Source organism: Argentina silus (assembly GCF_951799395.1).
Source record: "Argentina silus genome assembly, chromosome: 21".
Taxonomy (NCBI): Eukaryota; Metazoa; Chordata; class Actinopteri; order Argentiniformes; family Argentinidae; genus Argentina; species Argentina silus.
In genome coordinates, this window is record NC_139675.1 from 8,376,765 (window position 1) to 8,390,892 (window position 14,128).

A 14,128-nucleotide genomic window follows, 5' to 3' on the forward strand; every position below is an offset into this window, starting at 1 on the left:
GTCAAATGAAAGTGATATATTAGAAGACTCGTGTGTATTCTTCACTGATAGATTTATTGATTGATCAATTTGTTTTGATCCTCAGTTGGCCCCTGCGGGTTCTGATGTATAGACATATTGATTGATTAATTCTTGATTTTTTATCCTCCTTGTTGATACTTGCTGATAGACAAACTGATTGATTGATTGATTGATGATTAGCCTCTTTGTCACCCCCTGTAGGAACTTGCTGACTGACTGACTGATTGATTGATTGATTGATTGACTGATTTGCCTTTCTGTATCACCCCCTGTAGGTTTTGGCTGATAGACTGCAGGCAGATCCAGGAGTCTGTGAGTTTCTCCACCCAGGTGTACAGGGAGATCATCTGCGTTCCTTACATGGCCAAGTTTGTCATCTTCGCCAAGACGCTGGACCCCATTGAGGCGCGCCTGCGCTGCTTCTGCATGACGGACGACAAGATGGACAAGACCCTGGAGCAGCAGGAGAACTTCACAGAGGTGGCCCGCAGCCGAGATGTCGAGGTGAGGAGGGGAGGAGGGGACAGGGGGAGGAGAGGAGAGGAGAGGGGAGAGGAGTGAAGGGGGTGAGGGGGGAGAGAGCTTTGGAGAGGATTGGGGGGAGAGGTGAGGAGGGGAGGGGAGGGGGGGGGGGGGTTTCTACTAGTTAGTGCAGGAGAGGTGAGAAGACATAATTTCAATCAGTCCAACAGATATCCCATGGTTTCTGTGATATCCCAAGAGACGAGCCATGAAATGTTTGCAGTTTTGCAACATGTTTCATGTTCAAAACCTTTCTGCAACAGTTGTTGGAATCTGAACCCTGCTCTGGTGTGCCCCCCACACAGGTGCTGGAGGGGAAGCCCATCTTCGCAGACTGCTTCGGGAACCTGGTGCCTCTCACCAAGAGTGGACAGCACCATGTATTCAGCTTCTTCGCCTTCAAGGAGAACCGTCTTGCCCTCTTCATCAAGGTAACACTTCTAGGCAGAAAGAAAGGGAAGTACTCAACCTTTTAGTCTTGTTCTCATGAGGGAAGTACTCAACTTTTTAGTCTTGTTCTCATGAGGGAAGTACTCAACTTTTTAGGCTTGTTCTCTTCTGTTTTTCCATTTTAAGTTCGCGACCCATTTTGTTGATAAATTCCTGCAATTTTGCACACTTGTTCCTCTATTAATATGTTTTATTCACCAGCTTTGGAAAGGTGCTATATAAATAATAATATATAATAATATTATATATAACATTATGTTACATGAATATGTTGTGCTTATTATCATTATTATTATTATTATTATTATTATTATTGTTATTATTATTATTATTATTACTGCTACTACTACTACTACTACTAATAATAATAATAATAATAAGCACAACACATTCGTTTTTGTTGTAATTCATAGAGTAACCCTAACCCAATTTTACATTAACAAACATTGACAATGATTTATATTCTTTAGTATTGTTCTTATTGTGATGCACTTTGCGACATTTGTCAATGTAAAACGTGCTATACAAATGCATTTAATTGATTGCTTGATTGATTGTCAGATCCGGGACAGTGCCCAGGAGCCCTGCGGTCGACTGTCCTTCACCAAGGAGCCCCGCACCTACCGCAGTCTTACCCACAATGCCATCTGCAACCTGAACATCACGCTGCCCGCATACTCAAAGGTAAGTCAGGCACACCTCGACATTATACAAACCTATAGAAAACCACTGTAAGTCAGGAAATAATGCTATAACGCAATTGACTTGACTGAATGCCATTTCTCTCTCTAAAATGTCTACAACTGTCTTTTTTCTCTCTTCTCTCTCTTCTTTTCCTCCTTAGGAGTCAGATTCAGACCAAGATGCAGATGATGAGGTAATCACATTCTTTCATATTTTTTTTTTTTTTTTCAATCTGTGTGCTGCAATAACGTTTGCTTGTTAAAAATAAAAACGGTAATATACAGTTTATGTGATGGTAGGCATACCATGTCTGACATATCAATGATGGAAATGTCTTTAAAGTTTAATGTTGTTTTTAAATCTACTTGCTTACAGAGCGACAAGAGTGACAAGAAATGTAAGCTAACCATGTTTTTTTTTAATATAATAATCATGTTTGTTGGTTGTGAATTGTATCATAACGGTGGCAAATACTGCCTTTGCACGAAAGTTGATACGGCATCGGTATTCAAAGAGAACTTAGTTAATAACGTATAAATATTATGAATCATGACATTGCACTCTGGGTAGTGTAGTTTTTAATGCAAGCTAATGAACTGCATTGCTTAGTATACAGTAGTCATAGTCTTGATTAACCCTGCTGTGTAATATATTACTAACATCTTGTACACTTACCTCTTGGTCCCTGGTCGCTATGCTATGGCTGATTCGCATCACATCCTCTCCTCCAAAACCCATTCCGTTTCTCCCTCTTTCAACCAGTCTGGTTTTACTCCCACATTTTGGTTTTACCGCCAATGACCTTTGACCTTTCTGTTGGTTATACAAAACGTCAAAGCCACAACAGCGGTCAAATGGAATACTTGAGGGGGGGGGGTTTCATATTTGGATGAAAAATAAAAAACTAATATTTAAATGCACTGTGCTTTGAGAGTAATTCCAGATTTGTGTTTGACTGGAATGAATTCACAGAGACCTTTGACCTTTGAGTTTTTCTCACACTCCCTTAAACCATCCTCACAGTTGCATGCCGACACTCTTCCTTTGCTCTGCATGGAAATAACTTGACTCACACAAACGCTGTTTGATATTGTTTCTTTGTCAGTCTGTCTGTTTGTGTGTTTTTGTGTGTACTGTATCTGTCTGTCTCAATCAATCTTTGATTGATTTAAATTCCCTGAATTCATTTCACTCACTCAGTATGATTTCATTCACAGTTATGTTAATTACGACACATTCTTCCTTTACGTTATCAGTACATTAGCATGTTTGACGTTTTGGTTAACACTTCACGTTCAGTTGCTTAGTAACAATGTAGTAACTTTAGTAACCACAGTGTATAACAATGTTGTCTCTTTGTAATTGTATTGTAATTGAGTTTTTTTTACACAAGTGAAATAGGAGAGTTCCTGCAACACCAATACCTCCATCAGGGGAGGCTGGCGAAGGTAGAAATCGGAGGATGGGCTTGTTGTAATGCATGGAATGGAATAGAGAATGCTATCAAACACACGTTTTTGGTACCATTTCTCATTCCATTCCATGCATTACAATAAACTCATCCTCCAATTTCTACCTCCACCAGCCTCCATTGTCCTCCATGTCTATGCAATTACAAAGCAATTAGTTAATTACTGTAACTACATGTTATTACAATGTTACTACGCAGGTACAATGTTACTACACACAAGAACAACTTAGTTTAAAGTTTTACCGAAATTATTATCACTGAAAATCCTTTCCTGTTTATGACTGATTATCTCTGAAACTACCTCTTCTGATATAAGCTATTTTCTGTAGGCTTAAGACACCCATAGTAATCAGAGGCAAATTAAGATAGATACATCTACCTATCTGCAACAGAAGCTGTGACATCCCTAATTTATCTATTTACATTTTTTATTCCCGATTTGAATATTATTATTTATTTTACACTTTCTGACAGTTAGCTATTATGGGCTTTTATAGCGTTGAAAATATTTTCTCCTTTTTTTCAATATTCTTTTGTCAGTAGACGTGAGCCCTTCATGTCGACAACAATCTTGAGATGCCTCGTTGTCTGAATCCAGTCTATTGTGTTTTCCCTCCCTGTTCATCTGTACAATACTCCGGTCTCTCTGTTTCCTCAGCTGTTTTTGTAGACTTCTATCCTGTGTCATATGTATGAATGTGTAGTCAAACATATTAAATGTATACACAACAGGGGAGGCGGGTGGAGGTCGAAATTTGAGTAGGGGCTCATTGTAATGCACTGAATGGAATGAGGAATGTTATCAAACACAAGTTTTTGATACCATTCCTCATTCCATTCCATGCATTACAATGAGCCGTCCTCCGATTTCTACCTCCACCAGCCTCATCTGATACACAAGTTATTTCCTGCCCATATCTTTCCCACTTTCCTTACTCTTCTGTTCGCTTCGCTTCTGCTGTTGCTGCCCCCCTCCCTTCCTATGTCCTCTGGATCTCTGAGTCAGATATTCTTCTTCTCACGACTCCTCTTTTCTGTCAACCTGCTTTCCTACTCTGTGAACCGAAGATATATTGTGATATTTCTGCCCTGACCAAAGTTTTTCCGATGTCTCTCTTCCCCACTTCATTTCCCCCTGTGTTCTTTACCCTCTTTGGTTGTCTTGTTTTTGAAAACGGAAGACGACGAAACAGAGTCGACAGAGACGTTCACCCTGCAAACAAACCAGGTTCTTGACCCGGCTACCCTGGCAAGCCCGGACCTCCTTTCAGAGGTCACAGACATGAAGCAGGATCTCATCAAAATGTCTGTCATCTTGACAACAGAGCCAACAGAACTCTCAGCCTCTCATGATGGAGGTGGAAGGGGCAGAAGGATGGAGGAGGAGGCCGGAGAACCATATGAAATAATGAGACGTGTAAAGGAGGACCTGGAGAAGGTTGGAGATATCCTACAGGGAGAAATGGTCACGGATAACAGAGAGGAAATACTATCTAAAATGAACGAGGGTGGGGAGTGGGTTCTTCTCTCTGAGACTGAAGTGGTTGAAGCCAAAGTGAGGATGCCCTCTTCTGTCCAAGAACCGCAATTAAATGAGGTCAGGATCTCTCAGAAGACCTCTTCCGCATCGACCATAGAAGTAAGAGACATGTCAGGTATGGTGTCCCACCTCAGCAGTGACATGGACCACAATCTAGAGGACAGGCCTGTGGTGCCCACCGGCCCACAAGAGGAGAGCATCATCCAGGAGAGATTCGAACAGGTCGTTCTCACACGGGATGGCAAACGCCGTCCTCCAGATATCAAAAAGCCCATTCGAAAGAAACTGAGGGACAGGGAACGTTCCGGATGCAGCAGCTCCGAGGGGGAGCTTGAGAGGATGAGCTCGCAGGAGTCCCTGGATGGGGATGTGGTTCTTGGGGAGTCTGGGCACGGAGCGATCCCAGCCATGGACCCACCAGCATCCCCTCTGGTGGTGGAGACCCCTATTGGGTCCATAAAGGACAGGGTGAAAGCTTTGCAGAAGAAAGTTGAAGAGCAGGAGGAGGAGGAGGGTTGGAAGCGACAGCCTGCACAGGCAGCAATCCCCCAGACGAAGTCCTGCATCAGTGTCAAGGAATCGAGAGAGCCAGAAATGCCAGATCTCCCCAAAGTTCCGATATCTCCGAAATCTCCCCGGTCTCAGACGGAGAGGCTGGAGGAGACGATGTCTGTCCGTGAGCTGATGAAGGCATTCCAGACAGGGCAGGACCCTTCCAAGAACAAAACAGGGCTTTTTGAACACAAAGCCATGGCCACATCCGCAAGCTCAACACTGGTCTCTGAGGCAGTGATCTCTGATCAGACACACAGAGCTGAAACCAGTCCCACTGAGCAGCAATCACAATATCAAACTTCCACAATTCTCTGCTCACAGAGTGAGGTCATATCACTTGACCTCAACAGAGGGTCAGAGGAACCAGCCGTAAGCTTAGTCAGGGAGCACTCTCAAGTATCAGAGACAAGAACAGTTAGGGTTCAATTTGAAGAGTCATCTATCAGCTTGGATGGATCCCAACTGGAAGTAGCAGGCATCAGCTTGGATACGGAAGAGTCAGGGAACATTCCAGTGAAGGTACAGTTAGTGAAGCCAGAGTTAGAGACTGATCGTAGGCCCTCCGAAGATATGCAGATCAGCCCAGACCGGAGGCCCTCTGAGGACTTCACCGCAGACATCAAGGCCGAGCTGGAGGACAGTCCTGAATACCAGCTCTTCAGGCAGACATCGTCAGCAGGGGAGGAAAACAACCAACAACCGAACATGGCAGAGGAGGAATTTTCTGCAGAAGACCCAGACACCAACTCAACTGCCACGTTCAGTCCCTGTATGAATGATGGGGGATATTTCCTCACTAAGGGTGGGAATGAGGTGAAAGATATGGACGAAAGCCCTGAGACTCTGAAACACGAAGGGGTGGCGGAATCACCTAGCACAAGTTTGGGAAGCAGGACTCCTCACTCAAGCATGGGAGAGAGTGAGAAGCACGAGGGACTGGCAGACACCCCACAAATGACTCCAGAAGCCCTCACGTTCTCCCCGGAGGAGGCAGACATGTTCACAGTAAATAGGGAAACTGAAAAGGTAGATGAGGTAAAAGTAGGAGACATTGTGGACACTGGCGTCCGAGATGATAGAGGAAACTTCCTAGAAACTGACACTGAAGTCGTAGAGTTCAAAGAGATGACTCCCACTTCAGCTCAGGAACCATTGTTAGAAGAAGTCAGGATCGAGAGAAAGACCTCCTCCGGTCCCGCTACGGCAGTAAAGGACATGTCAGGCATGGAATCACTACTCAGTGGAGACTTGGACCGGTACCTAGAGGACCAGCCTGTGGTGCACAGTGGCCTGCCAGCAGAGGACATTGTCCAGGAGAGATTCGAACAAGTGATTCTTAAACGGGAGAGCAAACCAGAAACCCAAACCTTCTCAATCTCCTCAGGAGAAGAAAACATGTCAATAGTGAATATAGAGACAGAACAACTAGACAGGGTAGAAGTAGGAGACATAGGGGGTGGATGGGAGGATGATGCCATCGATGGTGAAGAAGGGTTCGGGCAAAGTCTTTCCACTGAAGTAGAGTCTGAAAGTCAGACTACTTTAGTGTCACAGTCCGGAGACTCAGAAAATATGACCTTAGACCTTCAGAGAGATGTAGAGGTCAAAGAGATGACTCCCACTTCAGTTCAGGAACCATTGTTAGAAGTAGGAGACATAGGGGGTGGATGGAAGAATGCTGCCATCCATGATGAAGAAGGGTTTGGGCAAAGTCGTTCAACTTTAAAGAAAGAAAAGGTAGATGAGGTAAAAGTAGGAGAAATTGTGGACACTGGCGTCCGAGATGATAGAGGAAACCTTCTAGAAACTGACACTGAAGTCGTAGAGTTCAAAGAGATGACTCCCACTTCAGCTCAGGAACCGTTGTTCGAAGAAGTCAGGATCGAGAGAAAGACCTCCTCCGGTCCCGCTACGGCAGTAAAGGACACGTCAGGCATGGAATCACTACTCAGTGGAGACTTGGATCGGTACCTAGAGGACCAGCCTGTGGTGCACAGTGGCCTGCCAGTAGAGGACATCGTCCAGGAGAGATTTGAACAAGTGATTCTTAAACGGGAGAGCAAACCAGAAACCCAAACCTTCTCAATCTCCTCAGGAGAAGAAAACATGTCAATAGAGAATATAGAGACAGAACAACTAGACAGGGTAGAAGTAGGAGACATAGGGGGTGGATGGGAGGATGATGCCATCGATGGTGAAGAAGGGTTCGGGCAAAGTCTTTCCACTGAAGTAGAGTCTGAAAGTCAGACTACTTTAGTGTCACAGTCCGGAGATTCAGAGGAGATTACCTTTGACCTTCAGAGAGATGTAGAGGTCACAGAGATGACTCCCACTTCAGTTCAGGAACCATTGTTAGAAGTAGGAGACATAGGGGGTGGATGGAAGGATGCTGCCATCCATGATGAAGAAGGGTTTGGGCAAAGTCGTTCAACTTTAAAGAAAGAAAAGGTAGATGAGGTAAAAGTAGGAGACATTGTGGACAATGGCGTCCGAGATGATAGAGGAAACCTTCTAGAAACCGACACTGAAGTCGTAGAGTTCAAAGAGATGACTCCCACTTCAGCTCAGGAACCGTTGTTAGAAGAAGTCAGGATCGAGAGAAAGACCTCCTCCGGTCCCACTACGGCAGTAAAGGACACGTCAGGCATGGAATCACTACTCAGTGGAGACTTGGACCGGTACCTAGAGGACCAGCCTGTGGTGCACAGTGGCCTGCCAGTAGAGGACATTGTCCAGGAGAGATTTGAACAGGTCATTCTTAAACGGGAGAGCAAACCAGAAACCCAAACCTTCTCAATCTCCTCAGGAGAAGAAAACATGTCAACAGTGAATATAGAGACAGAACAACTAGACAGGGTAGAAGTAGGAGACATAGGTGGATGGGAGGATGATGCTATCGATGGTGAAGAAGGGTTCGGGCAAAGTTCCATTGAATTCCATTCCATTGAAGTAGAGTCTGAAAGTCAGACTACTTTAGTGTCACAGTCCGGAGACTCAGAGGAGATTACCTTTGACCTTCAGAGGTCACCCGAGGCAGTGCTCCCTACACAGCCCTCTGAAGACAGCCAGATCTTCATCGGTTCAACGTCCTATGTAACAGAAATGGCGTCATCACCTCCCGAAACTGCAGAGCTCTCATACTCAAACCCAAATACGCAATACTCATCTGTAACTGATAGAGAAGATAGTCAGACGGCATCAAAGCTGTATGAAAGAGAGCCATCCGAGAGGCGACTGGCGCACAGACCTGACAGTATGAGCCTCCATCTCAGACCTGCAGACTCGGAGGCCCTCCGTACTTTTGCCATGGACGACTCTGAGAGACGACCCTCTCACACAGACTCACTGGAGGCCAGTCCAGACATGGAGGACAGGTCCTCTTGGAAGTCCCCTGACTCTTTAGAGCCGAGCCCAACAAGGGAGTCTCCCTGCCGTGACTCGCTGGAGAGCAGCCCTACAGTCCCGAAGCAGGACACAGGCTTGCATGTGACAGGGAAGACAGCTGTGTATGAGGATTACTCCTCACAGCTCAGGGCCTGTTTTGATGTGGAGCACAGAAAAAGCATGGAAGAGGATGATGATGATGATGATGACTCCAAACAGACATACCAAATGGAAAGTGAGGGACTCAAACACCCTCTCTCGCCAAAGACCGTAAGGGATGAGAAGGAGGGGAGCTTTGACCCAAAAGAGCCCGGCTCTGAGTGCCTTCCCATGCCCTTAAAACCAAGCTCACTCCCTGAGGATGTGGATGACCATGGGGACCTGGTCGAAGAGGACGATGACATGGCCCACAGACAGTTCACTCCAGAGGAGGAGATGTTCAAAATGGCTGCCAAGATCAAAACCTTTGAGGAGATGGACCAGGACGCCAAAATTAAGAGAGATGGCAAGCTCTCAGATGCCTGCATTTTATCAGAAGCTGGAGATTACGAAGAACCGCAATCAATGGCAGACAGTAGGACAATTAATAGCGAGTCAGAGCTACTTGAGCCCAAAATGGATTCATATTCGGTTCAGTCTATTCAACCCATCTCTGAAATGCAACTCTTATCTAAGGATGAGTTAGTGGGAGGGGATAGTTCAGTCCACAGTGCATCTGAATTACCTCACACAATCCCAGGTCCATCAGACAGCAGTCAGACCCCGGAGCACTTTAGCCACCAGTCACTTAGCAATGAACAATATGCCAAAGAAAATATCAGTGAATGTATCAACAATCATCACACTGAGGGGAGAGATGCAATTTCAGATATGCAAATACACATGGGGGAGGTAGAGGGTGAGGCACAGTGGAATGTCAGCGAGTCAAATGAAAGTCAGTCAGTTATTCATATCAGGGAAGTAGAGGAAGTTACGGTAACTGATGGAGAAGTGGAAAACTTAACAAAAACGTCAGTGGATAGTGAAGTGAAGATTACAATGGGGAAGGAAACGGTAAACGAAGGCCCACTGTTCTCCCCATCCACTGACAGCCATAGTGACAGCGGTGTGATAGAATGTAGAGATCAAGAGAGTCACGCACAGCCAGAGGAACAATGTTCTCCCATAGAGCCTCAACCTCCTCTTCTTGACATGGAAGAAGCCGAGGAGGCCTTCAAACCAGAGGAAGGGTGTGTTGTTGAACATAGTGCAGCAACGGATGCAGATAGTCCTGCAGCCATGTTAGAAATGCGACCTGAAGATGAGACTGTTCATGGAGAGCTGGTGCCTTGGAGCGCCATGCCTGATGATGATGATGGTGGTGATGATGATGATGATGCAGCCTTTGATGCCAGGGTTGAAGCGGAGGAGCAGAGGATTCTGAGTCTCACTGCAGACTGCAAGACTCCTGACACCACACCTGGCCGTACACCGACCGAAGAGGGCACCCCGAACCCATTTCAATTCCAGGAAGGGAAATTCTTTGAAATGACCAGAGGGGGCGCTATTGACATGACGATGAGGAGCTATGAGGAAGAGGGGGAGGGATATGCATTTTTCCACATAGGTGAACATCCAATCGATGAAGTTGTGTCAGAAGAAGCTGGAGAAGACAATGCAGATTATTTTAAAACAGAGCAGAGCATTGCTGATGCTGATCTGCCCCGTCAAGAGACAGGCCAAACCAAAGATCCATCTGATTCGCCAATCCTGACCACACCGTTGCCTGAGTTTGAACGAGGTGAGATACCCGTGGCAAAGCCCAGGAGCTTTATCATAACTGAGCCTTCACCCTCGGCTGACAAGGCTGAGAGGGGGCAACCCCTTCCCCTACGTGAAGCTGAGATGGGAAGTTCAACCGAGGTGGAGATAGGTTCTCCAGAACTTCCAGCAACTCCCCTCAAGAGTGAGATGAGAATCCCCCAAGAGCTTGAGTTAGGATATCTAGATTCAACTATTGCTGAACTTCAAACAGCCACATCCACAGTCACCCGCTCTGTGTACTCTGAGCGGGGCCTTGAATCCTCAGACTCATCCCCTGAGCATGATGAAGAGGAAGAGGAAGAGGAGGAGGAGGAGGAGGAGCAATGCTCGGTCATTGAGGTGCCCACTTCTTCTCAGGACACAACAGCACACCTTAGTGTGTCGGCATGGTCTGACATCTCAGCAGACCATCAGGAATCATCCCCAACCTTCCCAGTAATCCAATACACTACCGCCAACAAGGAAAGTGGTTTCAAATCGAAGATACCCATAAAAGCTGGTGATTTACTGGTGAGGTCAGTGCCAGGCCTGGACCAGAAATCAACGCAAGATGAATCGCTCGACCAGGAGCGGAGGACTAGATCAGTGGCAGATGTTGGTTCTGCAAAGCAAAGTATGTCTGCTAAAGACAGCCGTAGCCTTTCTGAAAGCGCCCATCCCTCTGTCAAATCCAAACCTCTTCCCTCCAGACTCCCAGTCATGGGCAAACAGAACAGCTCCTCTTCCTCTTCATCCCAAGCTGACAGAGAACAGCTCACTCACATACAAGACCCTTCCCTCAGATCCTCAGCGGACAATGAGGATACCAGCAGAGCCGATCACAAGAGTCCAGATTCACTCGTCTTCAAATACGACGGCCCAGCCTGTCACGCCTCTGACCCTGAAAGCAAGCCATTGCCAAGGGAGCGGCTAACTTCTGTAACGGAGGACGTCTTTGAGTCGCGGCCAATCTGGGACAACACAGTGGAGACTCAGATGCAGAGAATCGCCGGTGACCGAATGCCAGAGCCGCAGCAAGGTGTCTCCCCCGTCCACATGGGTCTGTGTCTTCCTTTTCCCTCTTACTCTTGGCAGCAAGACTTGTCTTTCTTCAAGACATGTCGTTAGTCACTTTTCTGTTCTGTTTTGTGATGTGTTTTGTGTTGTGATGTCTTGTGTCCTGTGCTGTTTTGCATCATGTTGTGGTGTGGTGTTTTGTCCTACGTTGTATTGTTTATTTTCCATATACATGTCTATATGTACATGAAATCTCAAGATTGACTGGCTTAGTTGTGTAAGCAAATAGCTCTTGAATGCCCATTGTGATCTGAAGACCCCTGATATGAAATACATACATTACTAATACAGCTTTACTAAAGTCACTACACTCAGTTGTCTTAATTACCATATTTTTCCCATCGCTTCAGCACTGAATAACCAAAACAATACGTTCATTGTGACCAAATAGAAAAGCTAATCTCATAACAGTATGGATCGCAAAAATCACCTCAGCTTCATGATCCATCTCAACATCACCAAGCCACCATTTAATTTACAGCCAATAACATAGAGGCCACAGTTACATTGACTGGTAACACTTTACATGAAGGTGCCCTTTGTAATGGGTTTATAAATGATTTATAACTAGTTTATAAATGATTGATGAATCCGTTATACCCCATAACAAACAGTTAACTCATTAGTTACATTGTTCGGTAGCTGCTTGGACCTTGCCAAACAGTGAGCTTACACTTTGGCAATCGAACAATTAAAACAAATAAGTTATAACTGTTTCTTAATGGTTTATAAAGTTGTTATAAACTCATTAACTATTGAACACCAAAGTATAAAATTCACAAATGTAAAAAAAAAGGTGTTACATTGATCTGTTCAAAGATGTTTTAATGGTGTCCTGTGAACTATGATGACGTGTGTAACATTGGGCTGTGGCGGTGTTTATAGTGGATTGGCAGGACGATGCAGACAGGAAAGAGGAGACGTTGGCAATCATTGCAGATCTGCTTGGGTTCAGTTGGACAGGTACGTTCTTAAGGGAAATGCTAAGTGGGATGCTTGGGAAGTGCTAAGTGGGAGTATATAATATATATGTATATGTAATATATATGTATATAAAACAAACCCTGTATATTAATTGATTATTACATTCACTGATTATTTCAGTGTCTCTGACACACTGCTCTGTCTTTTTGGGCTTATAAAACAAACATTTTTTTATATTATTAGTATTATATAGTATTCGCAGTCAGTACATTAACCCCCGTCTCCCCTGTGATCAGAGCTTGCACGGGAGCTGGAGTTTAACGAGGACGAGATCCAGCTGGTCAGGGCGGAGAACCCCAACTCCCTCCAGGAGCAGAGCCATGCCCTGCTGCAGCGCTGGGCAGAGCGGGAGGCGAAGCATGCCACAGGTAATATGTATTTATATGCATTAGCATACCACAGGTAAGTCCCTTCTAGTCTGAGTTATATTGTAAATAGCAGTGATACTCAATCCTGGTCCTGGAGAGCCAGGAAGGATCCAGGTTTTGGGCCCAGCCTCGTGCAGTCACACCTTGATTAGCTGAATCAGGTGTATAATTTCTGAGCTCGGACAAAAGTCTGTTAGTACTGCAGCTCTTCAGGACCAGGGTTGAGGGTCACTGGTATATAGAGATGTATGTATTTATCAGGAGAGGCTGATGGAGGTAGACGTCGCAGGACGGGCTCATTGTAATGTATGGAATGGAATGAGGAATGGTATCAAAGACAGAGTCCATCCTCTGAGGTCTACCTCCACCAGTCTCCCCTGGTATGTATGGCTCTGCTTCTAGAATCCCCCCTCATATGTCTCCACTGCATTTTGGTTTTGTCACCATCTTGTATAGGTATGCAAACATATGCAATACCTTGTGTTTTTGACTGTTTTGATAATACTGTCGTATGGAAAATTCAGCAAGGACACCTTCTCTGCTCTGTGGCCAACACATGCCTTTAACTCGTTTAGTGCTGAGGGTGAATAAAGTCGCCCAAACTGTCAACATTCTAGAGTGCCAAGGGTGACTTTATTCACCAAAAATATATACAACCTATTTGATTTACACTATATCCTTCCACAGAGGATAGTTTGATAAAGAGGTTGACCAAGATAAACCGCATGGACATTGTCCACCTCATCGAGACACAGATGAACAAGTCCATCCAGGAGCAGACCTCTAGAACATATGCAGAGATAGAGAAGACTCTGGATCACAGTGAAGGTACTCAACATCTATCGCTGTATAACAATGATAGGCAAAACAGTCTTTTTCAATGCAATGTCCAATGCACTCAATAATAATATGATAGATATTGTCTCAAAATGTTCATTGATGAAGATGGTTGCTTGAAATTCTACTGTTGGTATTGTTGGTGCTGTAGCCTGTGTCCACTAATGTGCGTGTATGCGTGTGTGCGTGTGTTTCTCTCTGTCAGTGTCGGTAGCCCTCTCCTTAGTGCAGGAGGATGTTGACAGCCCTAGACTACTGAGGGTGGAGTCTTCCCAGAGACCGCCCCCTGCCGTCTCAGAGGAGGACCTATCAGTGGCCTCCCTGCTGGACATTTCATCCTGGGCAGAGCCGGTGGGACACACCCACTCAGAGAGCATGCACGGCGACCTATTGGAGGAGCTGGAGATCCCGCTGTATGTCAATCATTCAATGGACCAATCAATGCTGATTGTT

At 45.3% G+C, this 14,128-nt stretch overlaps 1 protein-coding gene across 1 annotated transcript in view; it reads left to right on the top strand.

Annotated features, from left to right (window-relative positions):
* LOC310821001 (ankyrin-2-like) overlaps positions 1 to 14,128 on the top strand; it is a gene marked incomplete at its 5' end in the record, with an annotated part of 98,578 nt that overhangs the window by 47,080 nt on the left and 37,370 nt on the right. The window contains 10 exons of the mRNA XM_083692845.1: positions 297 to 525; positions 849 to 974; positions 1,555 to 1,677; positions 1,838 to 1,913; positions 4,330 to 9,201; positions 9,826 to 11,469; positions 12,372 to 12,449; positions 12,707 to 12,838; positions 13,526 to 13,666; positions 13,890 to 14,088. Coding sequence (XP_083548971.1) covers positions 297 to 525; positions 849 to 974; positions 1,555 to 1,677; positions 1,838 to 1,913; positions 4,330 to 9,201; positions 9,826 to 11,469; positions 12,372 to 12,449; positions 12,707 to 12,838; positions 13,526 to 13,666; positions 13,890 to 14,088 — 7,620 coding nt within the window. The remainder of the gene's footprint in view (positions 1 to 296; positions 526 to 848; positions 975 to 1,554; positions 1,678 to 1,837; positions 1,914 to 4,329; positions 9,202 to 9,825; positions 11,470 to 12,371; positions 12,450 to 12,706; positions 12,839 to 13,525; positions 13,667 to 13,889; positions 14,089 to 14,128) is intronic.